The sequence below is a fragment of the Nilaparvata lugens genome, chromosome 12, assembly GCF_014356525.2.
Source record: "Nilaparvata lugens isolate BPH chromosome 12, ASM1435652v1, whole genome shotgun sequence".
Taxonomy (NCBI): domain Eukaryota; kingdom Metazoa; phylum Arthropoda; class Insecta; order Hemiptera; family Delphacidae; genus Nilaparvata; species Nilaparvata lugens.
The window spans coordinates 3,007,786-3,032,664 of NC_052515.1; the positions used below are offsets into that span (position 1 = coordinate 3,007,786).

Sequence of the window (24,879 nt, forward strand, 5' to 3'; positions counted from 1 at the left end):
ATTGATGAATATTGAATAATGCTCAATAAAATTCACTACATACCCGAAATATTCTTCAAATCGGGCAAAGCAGCCTTTGTCAAAGATTTGACCAGACCTCTGCTTCCTTCAAAAGCGAATTTGTAGCAGAACACAGGCTCTGGTGATTTCTTAATCATATTCATCATTGATCTGTAGATGGGAGCCACAAAATAAATGTCTCCCATTAGCTGTCAACAAATTTATAACAGCACATGAAACAAAATCATAAATTTGAAGAATGTAGCCCACACGGTAGGCTAACTGTGATAGAAAGTATAAAATTCAATTATACAGAGTGATCAAAAAGTCCCTCCGCAGTGAAATATATAAAAAATACTCAATCACTCAGAAACAAATATTTATAACAACAGTGTTGCAATTTATTGAACCTACTTGTATATTCATTACAGTAGATGTTGAAAGTACCTTCCTTGTTTAGGTGGAGTAAAGCGGTAGTAAATTGTCAAAGGGGTTTCTAAACCACAGAGAAGAGGAATCTCCTATTTTGTGTCCAAACAGAACACAATATGCCACTATGCAGCGCAGCTACTGCGGAAAGACTTTTTGATCACCCGGTATCATTTGTAGGCTAAATATAATTCAGACCCAAGGCCAGAGATTGGAGAAAAAAATTTTATCATTAATAAATTGAGATATATAATAAATATATCGTATTTGTATTCAGAGATGTTTTAGAATGTATTACTACAGTATTACATGAATCTATTATGATATTTTATCATTACTATTTTTCATCTTAACTGTGTTGCTACCAGTGGAACAAAATTCTAGTTTATTGTACTCTCATATTCATTACTATTTCATATTGTGCATTATTTCTTATATTATACTAATTTGTACTCATATTCTTTATTATGAGTCCTATGGTTTTATTTCTTATTCGTTCTAATTTCTAATTTATCATTAAATTTTTTCTTATGCTACTTATTAAGAACTTTGTGATATTGAATCAGGAACAGTTTTGGGCTATAATGCCTGTTGTTCCCATACATGCATTTTTGTAAATAAATAAAAAAAAAGAAAACCCAAAAGTTTAGTTCAATATACCATATCAGCAAGAATAAATTGTTGATGTTTTGTAAATCAATAATAAATAATTATTATTGGAATTACTTGTACCCCATATAAAAACACTTACTTTTTCAGTATAAAGAGGGTAAGTAATTCATATTATAGTAATTAAACAATTCAAGTAGCCCAATTAGAATACTTAATTAGTAATGAATAATTTTCAAAATTAATTTGATCATACTGTAGATAAATAATACCTTCCAAATGATTTGGGAAGTGAAAAATATTACTATATTTTCATGGATGTAGGATACTTTTAAGCATTATTTTTTAATTACATTAGGTAGGTACTGTACTTGTTACAGGTACAGAGTACATCTATTAGGCAAAATTTTATTTCTGATTTTTCTCATTTCCTAATCATTGTCTCGAGCATTGAGAAAGTGTCGTAATTTACTGGTTTTTTATAAAAATTCCCTAATAGTTGAATAGGAAGAGCCCTAATTGGCTTGTTTCAATGGAAATGACCACATTTTCATAGTAAAACACTGTCAACTTCTATCAGAAAACCCTGGCTAATTTTATAAGAAACTGAAGACTTTTATAATTGTAGTTATAACCAACTGCTGGAATATTATCACTGTTGAATAATTATTATTTAAAATATAAAATGACAGCTACATTATGATAGAACTAAGGACCTCTGCTACTGCAAGAACTAGGAAGTCCTTAGTTCTATTTATAAAGCTTTCACTGGATATTTGAAATAACTATTATACAGTAATAAACATAAGAAATCTTCAAGTGCTCATACAAAACTATAGTGAGGTCCACGTTAAATGGCAGTGGAGAAAGATAGGAGAAAAATGTCACCAATCCTCTGTCTTGTCAATGCCTTCTATAGACGGTAGCTGATACAGGTTTATTGATGTAATATTAACTGTTCATACTCGTTAAAAATAATCAATTATATTTTGTTAAGCAGAAATTATATATCATAATGAATTTTCATAACTAGGATGAGATGTTGATTATTTATTAATTCTACATTGTTAAAAGACGATCTGGCAACATGGCAAAGCGAAAAAGAGATACCGCTTTGTTGAATGATAGACAAGGATATCAATACCATTACTGAACAAACACTGCAATTATAACGTGGACCTCACTATAGAATAGAACTATTAACTATTATTATAGTGATCTATATTACTCATTGAATGAATTTGGATCTATTTTTTTAGTGCAAAATTGAAAGTATTTGAATATTATTTACATTTTTTGTACATATTTATGTAGAACTCACATCAACATAATTTTCCAAACTGTCCCAAGACAGTTGACCATCTCTGAAGTAGAAGCGTTTTATTTTGTCGGTAACTTCTTTGAACTTTTTCGTATTTGGCGTCAGATTTAGAATGTCTGGAACAACTCTTTGGAAGTTCTTGTCCAACTCGTTCAGAACTTCGGGAGTTGCATTTCTGCCTGTGAATTAACACACATTTTAATTAAAATTTTAAATGTTGAGATAAGTGGATACAACCTATTGAAATTGTCTTATCTATTTTCATCTAGTTTTTGTATTGGTTAATGTCCATTTTCAACTCATAAAATGAATGTAAGATAGCAATAAAGAATAAATTTAATGAATACGGTAATCAATATTATGATAAATTTTAATTTGTGCTGAGCTAAAAAATATTATTATAAAATGAACTACATTAATTTCAAAAAAAAAATTATTTTATCCATTTTTATTTTTTTGTTTTTGAAGTGTAAATTTTTATTTAAATAAGTGAATATCGGGGACCGAGCTTCGCTCTGGAGTACAAAAGCGCATAAACAATTTATTACGAAAGAAGAAATTATAATAACATTCATAGTTCATACAGAAATGTTCTATCTAATCACAGTAAATTGAGATTAATTCCCAGAGGAATGCAAAAAATTTCCCTCACAAAGGCCCGGTTTCACAAAAACCAGTTAGGCTTTTTTAATCCTGATTAATTTCACGTAAACCAAATCAGAGAAGAACATTTCAAAAAGATGGATCTACTGGAATTATTAATCAGGATTAAAAATAGCCCCAGCTTTTTTGCAACCGGCACTAAGTACCTGATTGATTACAAAAGTTCAACAGCTGAGTCATAATTCTGACACAGTCCCACATACATGAACTCGCTCACTCACTACCATCATCAACAGACGACGAAATAATTATTACCAGCTGTTTTTCCAAGGATGAAAATTAATCATCCTTTTAATGTCCTTCAGCGAGTTTTCCCAGGGATGAGACCTAGTGCAATCGAATTTTTATATCATAAACCTACTAAAAGTTCTGGAATTCGTGAAAATCGTTAGAGCCGTTTTCGAGATCCGGTGAAATACAAACATCTAAATATATGGTGAATATATATAAATATATCTAAATATATCTGTTTATACCTATAAACAGAAATAGCTTGTTTAATAGTATAGGATAGTAGCTCAAACCTAGATTTTGATTTGAACTGTATTATGAATTTGGAAAGGGACAGTTTTGGGCATAAGCCTGTTGTGCCCAAGGGAGTGAAATAATTTGACTATTGACCTCACCTAATAGAACCATGATACCTTCGCGACTATTAACTCCGACTATTGTTGGCACTTTAACGAAGAGACCTCTCTTCAGTAACAGGTCAGGGTCCTCAGCCATAAAACTGATTCCAGTGCCGACCATCTCAGTGCTTGGTATGAATGGAAAATACAATCCTCTGTCCATATCCTACAACAATTTCATTTTCAATTCCTAGAACAAACTGATGACAAAAATAGAATATTAAATAAAAAAGACTAAGAAATTGTCAAAAAACCACATATTTATTAATACTTAAAAAGACCGGTTTCGGTTATTACACTATATTGTCGATCTCTGATGTCAATCAGTTTATCAGAGATTGACAATGGTGCAATAACCGAAACCGGTCTTTTTAAGTATTAATAAATATGTGGTTTTTTGACAATTTCTTAGTCTTTTTCATTTAATATGAATAATTATTACCACAACATCAACTTCTCAACTACTCAAAAAGGGAAAAATAGAATAAGACATTAACTTTTTGGTGAGACTTTTTTATTTTTATCAAGAAAGAGAATAAAATCAGAGAAGGTACCCTTATTATAGTGAGGTCCACGTTATAATGGCAGTGAAGATAGATAGGAGATCAACGTTGCCGATCCTCTGTCTTGCCAATGCCTTCCATAGACTGTAGCTGATACAGGTTTATTGATGGTTATAAACTGTTCATTCTCATTTAAAATAAACAATTATATTTTATCAAGCAAGAAATGATATTTTTCATAATCAAGATTAAATATTGTGTTAACTAATTATTAATTCTACATTGTTAAAAGACAAAGATAGACAAGGATAGCAAAACCATTGCTAATCAAACACTGCCATTATGATGTGGACCTGACCATGGAACCTCTTATTTGTTTATATTTTGAAACATGTTGTGAATAAAAGGTTTTAATAAAGGGCACTTGGATATTATTTTCCTAAGAATAGGAAATTCTTTCAGGTCAGTTTTTTCATTAAATCTATCATTCTTATGACAGATTGATTTATTTCAACATGTTCTATTATTATTTTCGAAAAATCACGTTTTATTCACAGAAAAATGAAAATCTCCCAGATTTGATTGTTATTCAAGGTAGGGATAGAGCCTGATCTAACATGTAGGCTATTTATTTATACAAGAAGAAGATTTTTATCATTGTGCAATAATATGTGACACTTTTTGCTACAATGCAGGGTGAATTTCCACTGAAACAAATAAATACATTCTCTCCTCTCCAAAATTAGGAGAATCGAATATTTTCAAATGCGCTTATATCTCTGGAACGGAAGTGAATTTCGCCAATTCCTTGACATATTCGAGCTCCTCTAGTCAAGTAGTATCATTCTTGAGAGTTTGAGCGATTTTAATTTTTGACCATTTTTGCAAAAATCCATTATGTTTATTCATGGATTTGATGAAAAATGCAAATCTCCCAGATTTGGTTGATATTGGGGCTATGGATAGAGCGTTGACCTAACAAGAGTGTTGTTATATAATATGAGTGTTGTGCTATATAATATGAGACGTTTCGCTACAATACAGGGTGAGTTCTTCACTAAAACCTAAAATCTCATCTCCACTCTCAGATCATGAAAATCACTCATCTTCAAATGCTTATAACTTAAGGATAGGAATGAATTTCGCCAATGTGATGACATATAATTGTTCTTCTCGTCAAGTTCCATCATTCCTGAGAGTTTGAGCGATTTTAATTTTTAAGACTTTTATAAAAATATAAAACAAACTCCAAATTCTTAAATTATAGAATAAAAACATTAATTAATAATAATATAATTCTTAAGTTATATAAATATTGTGGCCGTTACCTGGTTTGTTGAGAGCTGAGACTGTGCCAGGGTGAGTTGATAGCTTGACACGTTCCTGAGACCTTGAGCCAACTTTATTGGATCAGTTGTGTTGATCTGAAGATGCGATCCCAGCTGATTTGCCCTGTCCAAAGGATCTCTGATGAATGTCCAAGGACAGTACACACTTCCGCTCTGCATTATCACTCTATGGAACAGATCTGCAACAAAATGTCCATAGTGACGTTCACGTTATAATCACAGTATTTTTGATTAACATTATTGCTCATATCCTTGTCTATCATTCGACAAAGCAGATAGCTCTATCCTTTTGTATAAGTAAGCTATATAGTGAAGTCCATAATGACAGTATTTGGTAAACATTGGTGCTGCTATCTTTGTCCGCCATTCGAAAAACAGATAGCGCTATCCTTTTCTAGCTCTGGAACGTTGCCAGACCGTTTTTAACAATGTATAAATATAATTAACAAAATATTCAATCTCAATTATAAAAAAGTCATTGAAAAATATATTATTTTCTGACCAATGGAATGTAATTGATTATTTTAAACAAGAATGAACAGATAATATTACTAAGATAGGTATACCGGCATCAGCTATCCTCTTTAGAAATCAGTAGCGAGGCAGGTATCGGCAACGCTGTTCTCCTATCTTTTTACACTGCCATTATAACGTGGACCTCACTAAAGTAAATTCACAGTACCTACACATTATAATAGCTATTATCGTTGGAGCCGTTTTCGAGAAAATCGCGAAAAACCCTGTTTTTGACAACATTTTTGCCATTTTAGCCGCCATCTTGAATTGCATTTGATCGAAATTGTTCGTGTCGGATCCTTATAGTGAAAAGACATTAAGTTCCAAATTTCAAGTCATTCCGTTAATTGGGAGATGAGATATCGTGTACACAGACGCACACACACACACACCACACACACACACACACACACACACACACAACACACACACACACACACACACACACACACACACACACACACACACACACACACACACACACACACACACACATATACACACATACAGACCAATACCCAAAAACCACTTTTTCGGACTCAGGGGACCTTGAAACGTATAGAAATTTAGAAATTGGGGTACCTTATTTTTCTCGGAAAGCAATACTTTCCTTACCTATGGTAATAGGGCAAGGAAAGTAAAAATATATAAATTCACCTGTTGATAAGGGGGGCATCATTATAGAGTTGGATAGAGCTAGTAATTTAATTGATTATTCTAAACAATAATAAGGCTATTACTTTACCTGCCATGGACCTCACTAGTCTAACCAGTTACAATGTTAATCTGTAGATATTTATGCTCTGCTAATTCATTCATTTGTGGATACAATTACAAATCATATAATATTCAATTGTGTATGTTTAAATGCATATTCAGCATGTTTTATCTTTACGTGCCGTTATAACGTAGACCTCACTAAAGTGTAACCAGTTACAATGTTTATTTCTAGCTCTTTATGCTCTGGTAATATTTAATTCTGTACGAATTTTATAATTATGTTAAAATGAATATTTACCATTTTTTATCTTTACCTGACATTTCAACGTGGAACTCTCTATAGTGTACCTAACCAGTTATAATGTTAATTTCTAGCTCTTTTTGCTCTGCGGTAATATTCAATTTTGTACGTATGTTTTAACAGCCCTTAGTATGTTTGTGAATAAATATTTTGCATGTTTTATCTTCACCCATTTTAATTTTTTTACCTATGTTCGTTCTAACGTGGACCTCATATTAGGCCTATATAGTGTAACCAGTTACATTGTTAATTTCTAGCTCTTTATGTTCTGGTAATATGTAATTTTAAATATTTTACTAATTTTGTATGTTTTAATTAAACGCACAGGCCTTTGTTACCTATGTAAGCTTTTTTCCTCTCTGATTACAGGATTAAATTTGTGATAACTCAAGAGTTTTATTGTTCAGTATAGTTTTATATTTTGTTGTTTTGATTTTAGTAAGTATAGACATAGAGAAACAATAGCGTAAATATAGATATACTTCCCATGGTATAGGGCGTTTATGTCGCAACTTTTACTGTTATCTCAAGCCGATTACTGTCGATTATTGTCGATGTTTACTGTTTTGACCGGGTAAGAGTGTATGAACGGCACAGTATGAGAGACTGTCAGCGTCATAAAGCTTCACAGGAAAGAACTACGTGGACTATCAGCTTGAGATAACAGTAAAAGTTGCGACATAAACGCCCTATACCATGGGATATCTACTAACTACTTATGCTATTGTTTCTCTATGGTATAGCCTATTATATCGATTCTTGAATTGTATATACACTTTATTATTTAAGATTCTATGTAACTGTTTTGAATTGTATTCAGAAGGAAAAAATAAATTGAATTGAATTGTTTCACGTTTACCTGTTGATAACGGCGACATCATATGCAGTTGAATAGAGCTGGCTCCAGCGCTTTCTCCAAACAGAGTGACCGAGTTAGGATCACCGCCAAAAGATTGGATATTCTTGCGCACCCATTTCAGAACCAACACCTGATCCTTCAGACCAGCGTTGCCAGGTACGTCTTCGTTCCTCAAATTCAGGAAACCTACCAGAAAACGAAAGGAAACAGAAATAGGCTAAATCCACAGAAACGAAACCTACAGAAAACAGGTATTAATTATATATTGTATATGCAATGGATATATCAATTCAAAAGTTGTCAACTTTCAAATGCCGTTCAAATTCAGTGAGATTCACCATCGAGTAAAGGTAGCACAAGTATAATAATATCCCATGTTATAGGCCAGGACGTTCATGTTTTAATTTCCAATGTTAACCAAGACCGACAGTCCTAGCAGTTATTTTTTGTGGAGCTATGTGACGCTGGAAGTCTCTCATACTGTGCCGTTCTTACACTCTTATCCGGCCAAAATAGTAATAATAGACAGAGTTGTCGACAGTGATCGGCTTGAAATTTGGAACATAAACGACTAACGACCTATATTTATACCATGAGAGCTACTATAATCTCTTCTGAGACCATAAAAACTCATAAGAAAATAATCTGTTTCTCAAAAAATAAGTTCTGTCCACACACATACAGTACCGGTACTATATTATGGTTGATATGCCACTTACACTTACATATTTTTATTCCAATTCAGTAAAAAACTGTAAGGTATACATAGTAGTAAGATAATGATAATAAATTGTCCCTTTTCTGTATAGGGATACTTGTAGGCTAATATAAATAGAAATAAGAATCTCAGGAACATTTTTTTGAATTATTTCATCACAACATGCTCCAACATTCATATGCCATTTTCAAGTGATATGAAGTAAATGAATAAATACTGCTCTTCAGCAGTATTTATTTATTTGTGAATTTTGAAACATGTTGTGATGAAATAATTGAAAAAAGGGTACTGAGATTTTTATTTATATTTAAATGCATATTCAGCATGTTTTATCTTTACGTGCCGTTATAACGTAGACCTCACTAAAGTGTAACCAGTTACAATGTTTATTTCTAGCTCTTTATGCTCTGGTAATATTTAATTCTGTACGAATTTTATAATTATGTTAAAATGAATATTTACCATTTTTTATCTTTACCTGACATTTCAACGTGGAACTCTCTATAGTGTAACCAGTTATAATGTTAATTTGTAGCTCTTTTTGCTCTGCGGTGATATTCAATTTTGTACGTATGTTTTAACAGCCCTTAGTATGTTTGTGAATGAATATTTTGCATGTTTTATCTTCACCCGTTTTAATTTTTTTACGTGGACCTCATACTAGGCCTATATAGTGTAACCAGTTACATTGTTAATTTCTAGCTCTTTATGTTCTGGTAATATGTATTTTTCAATATTTTACTAATTTTGTATGTTTTAATTAAACGCACAGGCCTTTGTTACCTATGTAAGCTTTTTTCCTCTCTGATTACAGGAATAAATTTGTGATAACTCAAGAGTTTTATTGTTCAGTATAGTTTTATATTTTGTTGTTTTGATTTTAGTAAGTATAGACATAGAGAAACAATAGCGTGAATATAGATATACATCCCATGGTATAGGGCGTTTATGTCGCAACTTTTACTGTTATCTCAAGCCGATTACTGTCGATTATTGTCGATGTTTACTGTTTTGACCGGGTAAGAGTGTATGAACGGCACAGTATGAGAGACTGCCAGCGTCATAAAGCTTCACAGGAAAGAACTACGTGGACTATCAGCTTGAGATAACAGTAAAAGTTGCGACATAAACGCCCTATACCATGGGATATCTACTAACTACTTATGCTATTGTTTCTCTATGGTATAGCCTATTATATCGATTCTTGAATTGTATATACACTTTATTGTTTAAGATTCTATGTAACTGCTTTGAATTGTATTCAGAAGGAAAAAATAAATTGAATTGAATTGCTTCACGTTTACCTGTTGATAACGGCGACATCATATGCAGTTGAATAGAGCTAGCTCCAGCGCTTTCTCCAAACAGAGTGACCGAGTTAGGATCACCGCCAAAAGATTGGATATTCTTGCGCACCCATTTCAGAACCAACACCTGATCCTTCAGACCAGCGTTGCCAGGTACGTCTTCGTTCCTCAAATTCAGGAAACCTACCAGAAAACGAAAGGAAACAGAAATAAATCCACAGAAACGAAACCTACAGAAAACAGGTATTAATTATATATTGTATATGCAATGGATATATCAATTCAAAAGTTGTCAACTTTCAAATGCCGTTCAAATTCAGTGAGATTCACCATCGAGTAAAGGTAGCACAAGTATAATAATATCCCATGTTATAGGCCAGGACGTTCATGTTTTAATTTCCAATGTTAACCAAGACCGACAGTCCTAGCAGTTATTTTTTGTGGAGCTATGTGACGCTGGAAGTCTCTCATACTGTGCCGTTCTTACACTCTTATCCGGCCAAAATAGTAATAATAGACAGAGTTGTCGACAGTGATCGGCTTGAAATTTGGAACATAAACGACTAACGACCTATATTTATACCATGAGAGCTACTATAATCTCTTCTGAGACCATAAAAACTCATAAGAAAATAATCTGTTTCTCAAAAAATAAGTTCTGTCCACACACATACAGTACCGGTACTATATTATGGTTGATATGCCACTTACACTTACATATATTTATTTTTATTCCAATTCAGTAAAAAACTGTAAGGTATACATAGTAGTAAGATAATGATAATAAATTGTCCCTTTTCTGTATAGGGATACTTGTAGGCTAGTATAAATAGAAATAAGAATCTCAGGAACATTTTTTTGAATTATTTCATCACAACATGCTCCAACATTCATATGCCATTTTCAAGTGATATGAAGTAAATGAATAAATACTGCTCTTCAGCAGTATTTATTTATTTGTGAATTTTGAAACATGTTGTGATGAAATAATTGAAAAAAGGGTACTGAGATTTTTATTTATATTTATAATGATATTTGTTTTTATATTACTATATTACAATCTAATGTATCGCCTTTACTTAGGACTACTACCTATGTAATGTATAAAGTTTTTGAATTGAATTGAGAAAATAAAATCCTAGAAACCGCTCACCAAAAGCTCCCAGCCTGTAGTTGAAGGTGACCAGTACAATGTTGTGTTGGATGAGGAAATCTGGACCGTAAATAGATGGGCTGCCACTGCCAAACACGAATCCACCCCCGTGGATCCAAACCATCACAGCTTTCAACTTTCCTGGGAGACTACTGTTCTGTAAACAAATAATTTAGGTACTCATTTCTCTATAGTGAGGTCTACGTTATAATGCCAGTTTCATATGCCACAACTTTCTTTGCCGTTATGAAAATTGATTACTTGACGCTAGTGTTCACGCGCATCTCAAGTCTACTATTCAAAGATCTAAGCCAGCTGGTGGCAGGACAATAACGCTGGAGACACACGAGGTCTGCTATCTCTTCATAGTGGATCATTTAATAGAATCAACAGTTCCGACAGTTTGAAAATTGAATAATCACATTTTCTCGATTTTCAAGCTTATTTTCAATTTTAGGTGAGAATGCTACTCAACATTAATTTTAGAGATTTTTATTCTCAATCTTTCCCACTTGAAATCTTTTGTTAAATCGTATGTGAAGTCTGATAATTGGGAATGTAGAATCAATTTTTGCATAGATTGGGCAGAGCTCCTGGGATTTTTACAGATATGGGACTTGTGGCAGTTTATATAAATTGATCAATGACTATTTTAGGTATAAATTTGATCAAAATCGTTGGAGCCGTTTTCGAGAAAATCGAGAAAACCCCTGTTTTTGACAACATTGTGCCGCCATCTTGAATTGCATTTGATCGAAATTGTTCGAGTCGGATCCTTATATCGTAAGGACCTCAAGTTCCACATTTCAAGTCATTCAGTTAATTGGGAGATGAGATATCGTGTACACAGACACTCATACACACACACACACACACACACACACACACACACACACACACACACACACACACACACACACACACACACACACACACACATACAGACCAATACCCAAAAACCACTTTTTTGACTCAGAGGACCTTGAAACGTATAGAAATTTAGAAATTGGGGTAGACTACCTTAATTTTTTTCGGAAAGCAATACTTTCCTTACCTATGGTAATAGGGCAAGGAAAGTAAAAAATCTTAATAACTCAATCCTTATAGGTTCTATTAGATTGAAGATAACTTATCATACACTTGATGAACATGTGTCAAGTTCCGTTCAATCTAATAGAATCTATAAGGACCTTTACACCTTTTGGTGTAAAGGCAGCTTAAGTACCCTTTTTGCAATGTTCTACTCACAACATGTTCTGGCTATATGATTATCAAGTGATTGGAAAATAAATGAAATGACATAAAATGAATACTATTTTGCAAACTTCTTATTTCATGGCATTCTTCTCTGTGACATGTATAGTAGACCTATGTCAATTAATTACAGTAGACTATTTTAGACTAAGTATAGGTACCTACTAATAAGTCTATTTTGAGATTTCCTAATTATAATTCAATTATTTTATTCATTCATGTATTTATTAGTATACAAAGACTTTTTAAAATATCTCTATGATGTTACCGATTCTGATCTCTTGTGATGACTGTGACAGCCCTTTTCTGCATTCTAATATCAAGTTTCAATGAGAGTGCTTATGGTGAGGTTCACGTTATAATGGCAGTGGAGAAAGATAGCAGAACAGCGTTGCCGATTCTCTGCCTTAACACTGCCTTCCATAGAGGAAAGCTGATACCGGTATATCTGATGTAGAATTAACTTTTCATTCTTGTTTAAGATAATCAATTATATTGTATTCGACAAGAGAATATATTTTTCAATGGTTGAATAATCAAATTTCATGATTGAGATGAAACATTTTGTCAGTAAACGATCTGGCAGCGTTACGGGGGTTGAAAAGGATAGCACTATCCGCTTTGTTGAATGTTAGACAAGGGTAGCAACACCAATGTTAATTGAATAGTGCCATTATAACGTGGACCTCACTATAGCCCACCTACCGAGCTGTACTGGGTGTAAACGTTCAAGTAGAGACAGTCTTCGGATCCGATGACTTTGCCCATATTGAACAGCGGCTCACTCTGCATGCATTCACTGCCCTCCATCCTGGCCTCTCTCTCTTCACCCCACAACTGTACAGCAATCGGGTCCTCAAAACACAACAACATTTCACCATCATAATACAACTAAATTTTGCAAAAAAAAAACAATGTTATAATGCACTGTTGAAATGTTTTATACAACGACATTTGGTCAATTAATTGCTTTGAAAATGATAGATAACAAGTACCTACCTATAAATAAACAATTTTGTTCACTTACTGATTGTTATCATAGAGAAAGGATAGCATAAGAAGGTATTCCATGATATAGTAGGTTGTTTATGTTTCAAATTTCAAGCAGATTTTGTGTTATAACTCAAGTCGATTTCTGTCGACTACTGTCTATTATTACTGTTTTGGTCGGATGAGTGTGCATAAGAACGGCCGCACAGTATGAGAAACTACCAGCGTCACATAAAATATTGTAAGCAAACTATTGGGCCTATAAAATGAATTTGTATGAAGGATAATAGTTTGTTTGTAAAGTAAAGAAGTTTGTATGAAGAATTTGTTAATAAAAATATGTAAATGGAATAATAGAAACAATTTCGTTGAGTAACCTTGCTCAGTGGAATGGCGAACAATTTACTGTATTAAAATTACTATTAATAATACATCAACATGCCAATGAATAGCCTGATATTTATGAACACAATATTATTTCAATCCCAATATTTGAGATTAATTTTTATGATTATAAATAACAATATGGCTATACTTTTTAGTAATTACTATAAAATAAAATGGAAATAATACCCTTTTCGTAAAAACACCTTCTAATACTTCTAAAACAAAAAACTTCTTAAAATTAGGCCCATTTAATTTTTTTTCAATAATACCATAGTACCTTTTTGAAAACTTTTCAATAACAAATTAATTGAAAAAACACAAATTAAAAAACAACAAGTTTCGGATGCTTACTCCACTTTCAAGTTTTAATAAGCTAAGAATATATACACGGTTTTTAAATTGTTTAAAACACCATAATTTCAAGTATTTATTTATTTATTCATTTATGAAAAACATGGAAGCATACAGGATTTCTCCCAAAAATTGCTTCCATAACAACACAATTACAATAGTTCATTATACATAGTAAGAGTACAGAAAAGAAGAATATTGAAAAATTACAATGAAAGAGGAAAAATAATAGAAAAAAAAGAAATGAACAAAACAAAAAAAAACCGAATCAGTACTAATCATACCCTTGAGGACTAGTACAAAAGTGGATTTTTAAAAAAAACATACAACATCAACTCAACAGACAAGAGACACATTAAAACACTCGACAGTCACACTCGCAGAAGTCGCCTACAATCCCTACGGAAGCGACTGTAACCGAATGACAGGTCAAGATGATAATGTATTACATTATATAAAGATAATAATATTATCAAGTGTCCTTTCGTAATGAATTGTTTAAGGGTACTAATGATTTTCTAAAAACATTTCACTTTAATGGGCTACCTTTAAGCAAATTGATAAAAAATCTTGTAATACCCTTTATTTTTAAAAACTTTAAAATAGTTCAACTATTTTTATAGTTTTTTTTAATAGTAGAGATTTTCTATATAGTAGACTCAAAAATAATATACCAGTAAAACTATGTGTTAAAATAGTTGTGATTAATTCAATAAACTATGTGTAACCTTATCTAAATTTGGGAGAGCAATAGCACAAGGTTACCTTATTTTTTCTCTCCCTATCATTTTTATCATTTACTTATTGTATGTACCAATAAAATCAATCAATCAATCTATCAATCTATATGGTTCAAAATTATTGTACCTACTGATTTGTTTTTAAATATAGTTAATTATTTTGTTTGTATTATGACAGGTTGATGAATAAATTTCAATGTTGAAACCTTGAATCTGCGGTGGCCAGTGGGTGGCTCTGCATAGGGTATGCCCAGGTATGAGCAGAAAGGCACATTATTCAGCATTGACAATTTCTTTCGGCCAATGTAAGTGTTCTGATTGGTGTCTTCAACCACACAGTCTTCCTTGTGGTCCAATCGGAAGCCTTCTACCTGAAACTGCAAAACATGCATTTAATAATACATTGAAACTACGTATAATCCCAGGTAATGGTTAAGAATAGAATAGAAATATAGAATAGAATAAACAATAAATTTGTATTCATTCAAGTATACATAATTATGAGACGTTTCGCGACAATACAGAGTGAGTTATTCACTGAAACAAAAAATCTTTCCGCCATTCACAATTCAGAGAAATCACTCATCTTCAAATGCTTATAACTCAAGAATACCGTAGGAGTGAATTTCGCCAATGTGATGACATTATTATTGTTCCTCTCTCTCGTCAAGTACTATCATTTCTGAGAGTGTGAGCAATTTTAATTTTTGACCATTTTTGCAAAAATTAATGGATTTTGTGAAAAATGCAAATCTCCCAGATTTTGGTTGATATTCGGGCTATGAATAGAAGTTGACCTAACAAGTGTTGTGCTATAATATCATAGGGAAAAGAGAGCATGAGAAGATGACCCATGGTACGGTATAGTTTATGTTCCAAATTTGAAGCCACTTTTTTGTTAACTCAAGCCTATATATCGACTACTGTCTATATAGCTATTATTACTGTGAGAGAGCATTAGAACGACACAGTGTGAGAGACTACCAGCGTCACATAGCTTCACCATAAACAACTACCTCAACAGAACTATCGGTTTGAGTTAACAGTGAAATTTGCTCATAAACGTCCTATATTATGGGATATTTACTTATACTATTATTTATGTATGACAATATACAATTGGAAACGTCAAATATCAATAAATAAAGATCTGAACTAAACTTAATTCATGATCATGCCAATTCCTTAAATTATATTCACAAATATTGCTTGCAGGTCTATTGTCAATAGCAAATTTAAATACATATTTGAAAATAAATGTTTCTATCAATGTTAAACTATTTTCTCATTCATAGGTACTAGAATATTCATATACGCAGCTATGGAATAAAGAGGCTTTTTGAAGATTTCTAATTTAAAAAAGTAAAAATGAATTCGTACCGTATGGCTTTTGTTGGTGGGGAGTCCCTTGCGGGAAGGTCCCACCGCCTGAATATATAATTTAAGCCGTCAATGGGCCTTACGACTGTCATACTTCAGCCGGGACCGACAATTAACGTGCCCATCCGATAACACGGGAGTGATCTGGTTAAAGAACTTTTGGTATTGAGAGGGTTTGAGCCCGGGATCTCTATGCTGCTACGCAGGCACTCTATCCACTAGACCACGGATCACTCCATAATTAATTATATAACATAAATATGATTACATAGGCTATATATGATAACATTTCATAATAGGGGGGCCCAGATAACATCATATACAGCATAAGAGTCATTCATGAACTTTTTATTGTTGCCTCTAAAAATATTGCTACATTATATTTCATAATAGATACATGGTTGATCAATATTGACTACTAGGGCATTTAAACAACATGTGCCACTTATTACCAGCTAATGAGGTCAAGTGCTACAGATATTATTCTTCCAAGTTATAATGGCTTACTCTTCATTGATGAACTTCGTCATATCAAATCTCATGAACAGTATATTAGCCTACAGAACTTGATTCTAGATAGAAAGTCCACGAGGATACCGACTTTGATATCGAGAATATTTTCAAAAATCATATACCAGTAAAACTATGTGTTAAAATAGTTGTGATTAATTCAATAAACTATGTGTAACCTTATCTAAATTTGGGAGAGCAATAGCACAAGGTTACCTTATTTTTTCTCTCCCTATCATTTTTATCATTTACTTATTGTATGTACCAATAAAATCAAGCAATCAATCTATCTATCTATATGGTTCAAAATTATTGCACCTACTGATTTGTTTTTGAAATATAGTTAATTTATTTTGTTTGTATTATGACAGGTTGATGAATAAATTTCAATGTTGAAACCTTGAATCTGCGGTGGCCAGTGGGTGGCTCTGCATAGGGTATGCCCAGGTATGAGCAGAAAGCAACATTATTCAGCATTGACAATTTCTTTCGGCCAATGTAAGTGTTCTGATTGGTGTCTTCAACCACACAGTCTTCCTTGTGGTCCAATCGGAAGCCTTCTACCTGAAACTGCAAAACATGCATTTAATAATACATTGAAACTACGAATAATCCCAGGTAATGGTTAAGAATTGAATAGAAATATAGAACAGAATAAACAATAAATTTGTATTCATTCAAGTATATACATAATTATGAGACGTTTCGCGACAATACAGAGTGAGTTATTCACTGAAACAAAAAATCTTTCCGCCATTCACAATTCAGAGAAATCACTCATCTTCAAATGCTTATAACTCAAGAATACCGTAGGAGTGAATTTCGCCAATGTGATGACATGTGATGACATGTTCCTCTCGTCAATTACTATCATTTCTGAGAGTGTGAGCAATTTTAATTTTTGACCATTTTTGCAAAAATTAATGGATTTTGTGAAAAATGCAAATCTCCCAGATTTTGGTTGATATTCGGGCTATGAATAGAAGTTGACCTAACAAGTGTTGTGCTGTAATATCATAGGGAAAAGAGAGCATGAGAAGATGACCCATGGTACGGTATAGTTTATGTTCCAAATTTGAAGCCACTTTTTTGTTAACTCAAGCCTATATATCGACTACTGTCTATATAGCTATTATTACTGTGAGAGAGCATTAGAACGACACAGTGTGAGAGACTACCAGCGTCACATAGCTTCACCATAAACAACTACCTCAACAGAACTATCGGCTTGAGTTAACAGTGAAATTTGCTCATAAACGCCCTATATTATGGGATATTTACTTATACTATTATTTATGTATGACAATATACAATTGGAAACGTCAAATATCAATAAATAAAGATCTGAACTAAACTTAATTCATGATCATGCCAATTCCTTAAATTATATTCACAAATATTGCTTGCAGGTCTATTGTCAATAGCAAATTTAAATACATATTTGAAAATAAATGTTTCTATCAATGTTAAACTATTTTCTCATTCATAGGTACTAGAATATTCATATACGCAGCTATGGAATAGAGAGGCTTTTTGAAGATTTCTAATTTAAAAAAGTAAAAATAAATTCGTACCGTATGGCTTTTGTTGGTGGGGAGTCCCTTGCGGGAAGGTCCCACCGCCTGAATATATAATTTAAGCCGTCAATGGGCCTTACGACTGTCATACTTCAGCCGGGACCGACAATTAACGTGCCCATCCGATAACACGGGAGTGATCTGGTTAAAGAACTTTTGGTATTGAGAGGGTTTGAACCCGGGATCTCTATGCTGCTACGCAGGCACTCTATCCACTAGACCACGGATCACTCCATAATTAATTATATAACATAAATATGATTACATAGGCTATATGATAACATTTCATAATAGGGGGGCCCAGATAACATCATATACAGCATAAGAGTCATTCATGAACTTTTTATTGTTGCCTCTAAAAATATTGCTACATTTATATTTCATAATAGATACATGGTTGATCAATATTGACTACTAGGGCATTTAAACAACATGTGCCACTTATTACCAGCTAATGAGGTCAAGTGCTACAGATATTATTCTTCCAAGTTATAATGGCTTACTCTTCATTGATGAACTTCGTCATATCAAATCTCATGAACAGTATATTAACCTACAGAACTTGATTCTAGATAGAAAGTCCACGAGGATACCGACTTTGATATCGAGAATATTTTCAAAAATCATCACAAAATAGTTTTTACACAATAATTATTGTATAATAACTTACTTCTCATCACCCACATCTTGATAGAATGACACTTTTCATTCAATTCATTTATTTACTGAAGAAATTCGAAAGAAAAATCAACAAATGGAGTTGAATATGTGAACTTTAGTAATATATTTCCAACCTGACGAATATTTTCCTGATAAATATTCATGTGTAAATATTCTGTCAAGACTATTTATTCATGTAAACGTTGAATTAAATAGATTATTTATTTTGAAATAATCCGTTTGCATTCAGTATTTGAAGAAGAAACAGTAAATAATTAATTTTATGCGGTACCGTTCATTGAATTGGTGGAATATTTTGAAAGATTGGAGAGATTGAAGGCTTCACGATGAAATATAAAAGTTAAGCTCCATGCACCTGCTACTCCCTTTGTAAGGGTAACCACTTTAAGAGCCCAACTCCTCGAATTACCATTTATGAGTTTGAAAATCGCTTCCCGGTGGTTCGGTAGCCACCTAAAGCTGTGAGTCCACACATCATCCGTCTCATTAACCACGCACAAGCCTATACAGCTCATGTGGGCATCATCCTCAGCAGAAAAATCATTTCTCACTGTAGAGTACCTACCTACTTTTTCCAAGATTTGTTATTATATTGATTTGCATAATAATTTGATATTTCAGAATATTAGAAGAATAAGGATTTTATCAGCCTTCAATATTCACAAGAAATACATTGACATCGTCAGGTAAATATAAACAATAAATTGCCTAATGTTAACAATAATACAGCAATATAGAACACTAGCTACAAAACTTCACTCCACTCAATATCAAAAAAATTATTTACAGTATATAAGCACTGTCCAATTGATATTTCTTTCAGTTTTGTCTTGAACTTATACAAAAAAGGTAATATGACGGTCATATCTATACGGTGATATGATTGAAACAAAATAAGGGAATCGCAAAGAATATGAAGTAGATCTGGAGTGATGAAGATAGAGACAGAGTGAAGACTCAGAGGTGGATGAATATATAGTGAGGTCCACGTTATAATGGCAGTGGAGAAAGATAGAAGAACAGCGATGCCATTTATTCGCCTTGCCACTACTTTCTATAGAGGATACCAGTAAGTTATATCTGAAGATGTAATACTAGCCTAGTTATTCTTGTTTGAAATAATCAATTATACATTTTATTCGTCTAGAAGATTTTTATAGATCGATTGATGAATTTTCATGATTGAGATTAATTTTTTGTACATTTCCACATTTTTAAAAACGATCTGACAACTTTAAAAGGCGATAGCGCTATCTGCTTTCCAGACTGATAATAGACAAGGATAGTAACACCAATGTCAATCAAATACTGTCATTATTCTTTTATTGATTCAATTGTACACAATAATTATTATAACGTGCACCTCACTGTAGTATAGTGGGCAGAAATAAATGGCTATTGATTGGGAGAAGACTATGGGAAAACATGTGAGAATAGAAAACAATCGAAAACATGAATTTATATTTCAATTACACTATCAGACGTCATGGGATCTGATAGAAGAGATAAATGGAATAGAAATATTGCAACATCAGTAGGTATTGAACTTCTATGCCTAGTAATAATACAAATCTCATCCTTCACATTATTTACGCTTGGTTTGATATCCATGTCAAGACTAAACTCAATATGGTTGGAATGTACACATCAGATCTGGCTTATATCTATGCTGAAAATTTCCATAAAATTGATAAATTTGCAACCAATGTCATTGAACCCAATAATAGTGATTGAAACAGTAGGCCTATATTGTAACGTATTTACACACGTGTGCCACCAAATTGTGCTCTATAGTTAATTCTATTATTTAGTGTAAATTCTTATCGAAATTGTGTATTGATTTTTCATTGAAAATTACAGAATAATTTATTTGAGAAGTGTTCCCAGTGTGTTGATTTTTCAGTCAAGTTGTTACAAGTTCTCTTTGCTGTGAAAAATTTGTTGTTTGTCAAGCCTCATTGATTCTCTAGTACAGTTAAACGTTGGTTACAACGTCATTTAAAGGACCACATGCATCAGAGTGACACTATAAAAGAGGTTTCAAAATCTTATTTTCAAACCGAGGGAAAAATTGAAAGATATAGATTTTATATAGAAAACACTACACTACAAAGGCAATTTAAGAAATACAATAAAATTATTGAATCTTATTTGAAAACTTAAGTCTAGAAATCGAAATATTCATCTGGTTATAAGTCGCCTTCTCAGTTCTCGGCCCAATTTTCTATATAAGGGGTTTTTATTTCCCAATAAAGGACTAATTTTGGGGCATTCAAAATGATTTTTATAACATTGTCTTTTTTCTACCTGTGTTATATTCTATTTTCTTATTCAAAAAAAGTTTTTTCATTACTGTTTGTGTTATACAATATAGCTCATACGCTGCTGTAGTCTACCTCTATGGGTCTGTGTCCATAGTACTAAAAAAACCTGCTGCTTTAAAAAAAAAACATTGATAACTTTTTCCAATTCTGACTACTCGAACACCGCAAGCCATTGTTTATCAATAAAAAAATAACAACTGTTTATAGCTTGTTTGTTTTCATGCAAGCTGTAAATGTAAAGATGAAATATAATAAGTTTGTTGTAGTTTTGCGTTACTTGGTAAATATTTGTGAAACACTTACTTTTTGGGCAAATTGGAGTATGCGCATTTCACTCAGGAGGAGCTTGCATATGAAATGCATACCTCAATTCGCCAAAAAGTAAGTGCGTTTTCAAATTTTTACTAATAAGTGACACAGTGTCAAAATTACAACAAAGTAATTATATAGTGTTTCGTCATGAAAAATAAAATAAAAAATATGAACCTGTTTATAGGTAGGGGGAATATTCACAATTTCAATACAAAAGATGGAAACACATTGATTTACCCTGACTTAGGAGAGTTCTGATAAGTTTAAAATTAATTTATTTGAATATATTCAACAAGCTACCCTTTCATGTGAGAGAAATAAAACTGAATGAATTCAAGAGTTAATTTCTTTGATTGAAAAACGTTTTTTCATCCATTAACATCAGCTTCAATAACGAAATTCCTGACCATACTCAACAAGCAGATGACATGTTTCTGATAGCAAAAATCTGAATAGAACATTCGCTGCGGAATTTAAATTGACTATGATGCCAGGCCTACTATGTTGTGATAAGTGTTATTTTCACAACATCTTTATCATGGCTTCATTTGACCTCTAAAGCCAATAATCTGCATCCAAAATCCATTTTTTCTGATGAAAGTGAATGAAAATCTCATTTTTCATTGTTGAAATAGATTGTCAGTCATTCTTGAGAAATGCTACTCTAAAATGAACAATTAGGACTTTTTGAACAATAAAAGCTTTAATTGAATTGAATCAGCTGATGGTTCAATCACAAAATGAACCACATTATAACAAACGAGACATAATATGCACTTCTCAAGTTATAATAAATATCGGGGCACCGAGCTTCGCTCGTTATTTCTATTTATTGATAAACAGAACACAATTCTTTATCGTGTTTATATTTTACAGCTTATGAATTTCGTGGATGAGATATTTTGATTTTCCACAGACGCACTCTGTCACTCACTTTTTTACTATCCACAGACGACGAAAGTCTCAGCTGTTTTACGAAGGATGAATTATCCTTTTAATATCGTTCAGCGAGTTTTCCCAGGGATGAGACCTAGTGCAATCGAATCTTTATATGATAAACCTACTATGTTCCAAATTTCGTGAAAATCGTTAGAGCCGTTATCGAAATCCGTTGGATATAAATATCCATATATAATAATAGCCAGATATAAAAATAACCAGATAAATATATACAGAAATTGCTCGCTTAATATAATAGGATAACACATTGGATGTTGAGAGCTAAAAGTGATTTCATTTTATTTAGAATTTTTCAATATGAAAAAAGGCGAGAGCAAATTCAACTATCCGACGACTGGATTTGGCAGAAATAAGCTGAAAACTAGAAAATTAACCGAAAATATGAGGTGTTCGGGCCATTCTGCAACTAGCACAAGGAAATTTTGCATGCAAAAATTGGTTCTGGACTTCTCTGATGTATCCAAACAATATATTGAAAAATCAGAACTACAATATTATATTGAAAGCACATATTACCAAATATTAAAATATTCACAGATTTACAGAAATTGCTCGCTTAATATAATAGGATATTCGTATGGCTTCAATTGGTTGGGAGTTCCTTACGGAAGTAGATTCTTGTTAAGTGAGATCCACTTTATAATGGCAGTGGAGGAATATAGGAGAACAACGTACGTTTATTGATGTAAGATTGACTCTGTTCATTCTCGTTTAAAATAATCAATATTATATTTTATTAAGCAAGAAATCATATTTCTCAATAATTTCATAATAAATGTTTATAATCAAGATGAAATATTTTGTTAATTAATTATTATTCTACATTGTTGAAAACTGATCTGGCAACAGAGCAAAACGAGAAAGAGATAGCGGTATCCGCTTTGTTGAATGATAGACAAGGATAGCAATACCATTGGTACGGTAATCAAGCACTTGTCATTATAACGTGGACCTCAATATAGACGCAGTCCCATTCAATAATGCCAATCATTTGTGGCTTGTTCAATTTGAGTAAATTCTATTGGAACACAATCAAATTTATAAAGAATAAGTGTGTGTCTTAAAAGCATTTCAAATCAAGAAAATCAGCATGAATAATGAATTAAACAAATGATACAAACTAAGAAAGTAGAGGATTTAAAGCAACTTGAGTTGATTATTTTGTAATATATTTTATTGTTATTTGCGTAATTTTTGAAAAAAAAATGTTGATGCTAGAGCTGGCTGTTGAATTGCATGTTTTCATAACATTTGAATATTTTTATTGCTAATAGTGATTGCATTTGTATTTGAAATCTTATTGTTCTGACATACGGTAGCCTACAGTGAGGTCCACGATATACTGGCAGTGTTTGATTGGCAATTTTATATTGCTATCCTTGTTTATCATTCAACAAAGCGGATAGCGCTATCTCTTTCTCGCTTTGTTCTGTTGCCAGATCGCTTTTTAACAAATGTATAAATATAATTAATAACAAAATATTTAATCTTGATTATGAAAATTCATTACCGTATGAAATCATTGAAAAATATAATTTCTTGCTTGAAAGAATATAATTGATTATCCAAACGAGAATGAAAAGTTGATATTACATCGATAAACCGGTATCAGTTACCCTCCATAGAAGGCATTGACAAGACAGAGGATCGGCAACGTTGTTTTCCTATCTTTCTCCACTGCCATTATTATAACGTGGGCCTCTGTAGTGTATTTTATTTATCTTCTGGATGAGAAAAATCATTGAAACAACCCACTCAAAACCAACAAGAATCATGTTCGGTAAAATACAATAAAAATGTAGGCTATCAGCATCAAACACATATGCATTCTCACCACAAAAAACGTTTTAAACTTGTCAATGAATTAATTCACCAATAAATTCGACACTCACCTCTTGTTCATCTATGTGACCGATTAAAATGACGAAAAAAATTGCCACAAAAAAACTGGAGCACTGCATTTTGGCTAACAATCTGACTACAAAAATAACACAATTAACAAAAGAATAGCATTATTATTTTGAGGCGCGATAACAGCTGAGAACTCCGAAGTTTGTTTCACTCTAAAAAACGCGATAAGGCCGGTCACTTATTGCAAGTGCTTGTGGGCTAATGATTGCGCGATTCATATGGACCAGCAATATTTATAAACATTTGTATGCTTACTATGATTCATCTGCGCGCGCATCTTTTATAGCGAGGTCCACAGTAACATTGTTGTTGCTATCATTGTCTATCATTCGACAAAGCAGATAGTGCTATCCTTTCCACCTCCCAAACGTTTCAGATATTCTTTAACAATGTAGAAATATAATATTGAATAATAATTGAAAATA

The 24,879-nt window shown here is 32.5% G+C and overlaps 1 protein-coding gene across 2 annotated transcripts in view; it reads right to left on the bottom strand.

The window, feature by feature from the left end:
• LOC111063686 (acetylcholinesterase) overlaps positions 1–24,634 on the bottom strand; it is a 29,477-nt gene extending 4,843 nt beyond the window's left edge. The window contains exons 1-9 of one of the 2 annotated variants that reach the window (XM_039438650.1): positions 24,436–24,634; positions 17,089–17,259; positions 13,037–13,186; positions 11,078–11,234; positions 9,922–10,107; positions 5,483–5,682; positions 3,649–3,817; positions 2,360–2,538; positions 44–209 (exon numbers count right to left, since the gene is read on the bottom strand). In XM_039438650.1, the coding sequence (XP_039294584.1) occupies positions 44–209; positions 2,360–2,538; positions 3,649–3,817; positions 5,483–5,682; positions 9,922–10,107; positions 11,078–11,234; positions 13,037–13,186; positions 17,089–17,259; positions 24,436–24,504 (1,447 nt within the window). In that variant the 5' untranslated portion in view covers positions 24,505–24,634. Of the gene's footprint in view, positions 1–43; positions 210–2,359; positions 2,539–3,648; positions 3,818–5,482; positions 5,683–9,921; positions 10,108–11,077; positions 11,235–13,036; positions 13,187–15,005; positions 15,196–17,088; positions 17,260–24,435 lie in introns of those variants that run through there. The other variant, XM_039438651.1, reaches the window with a different exon arrangement.
• Positions 24,635–24,879: the final 245 nt, after the last annotated feature.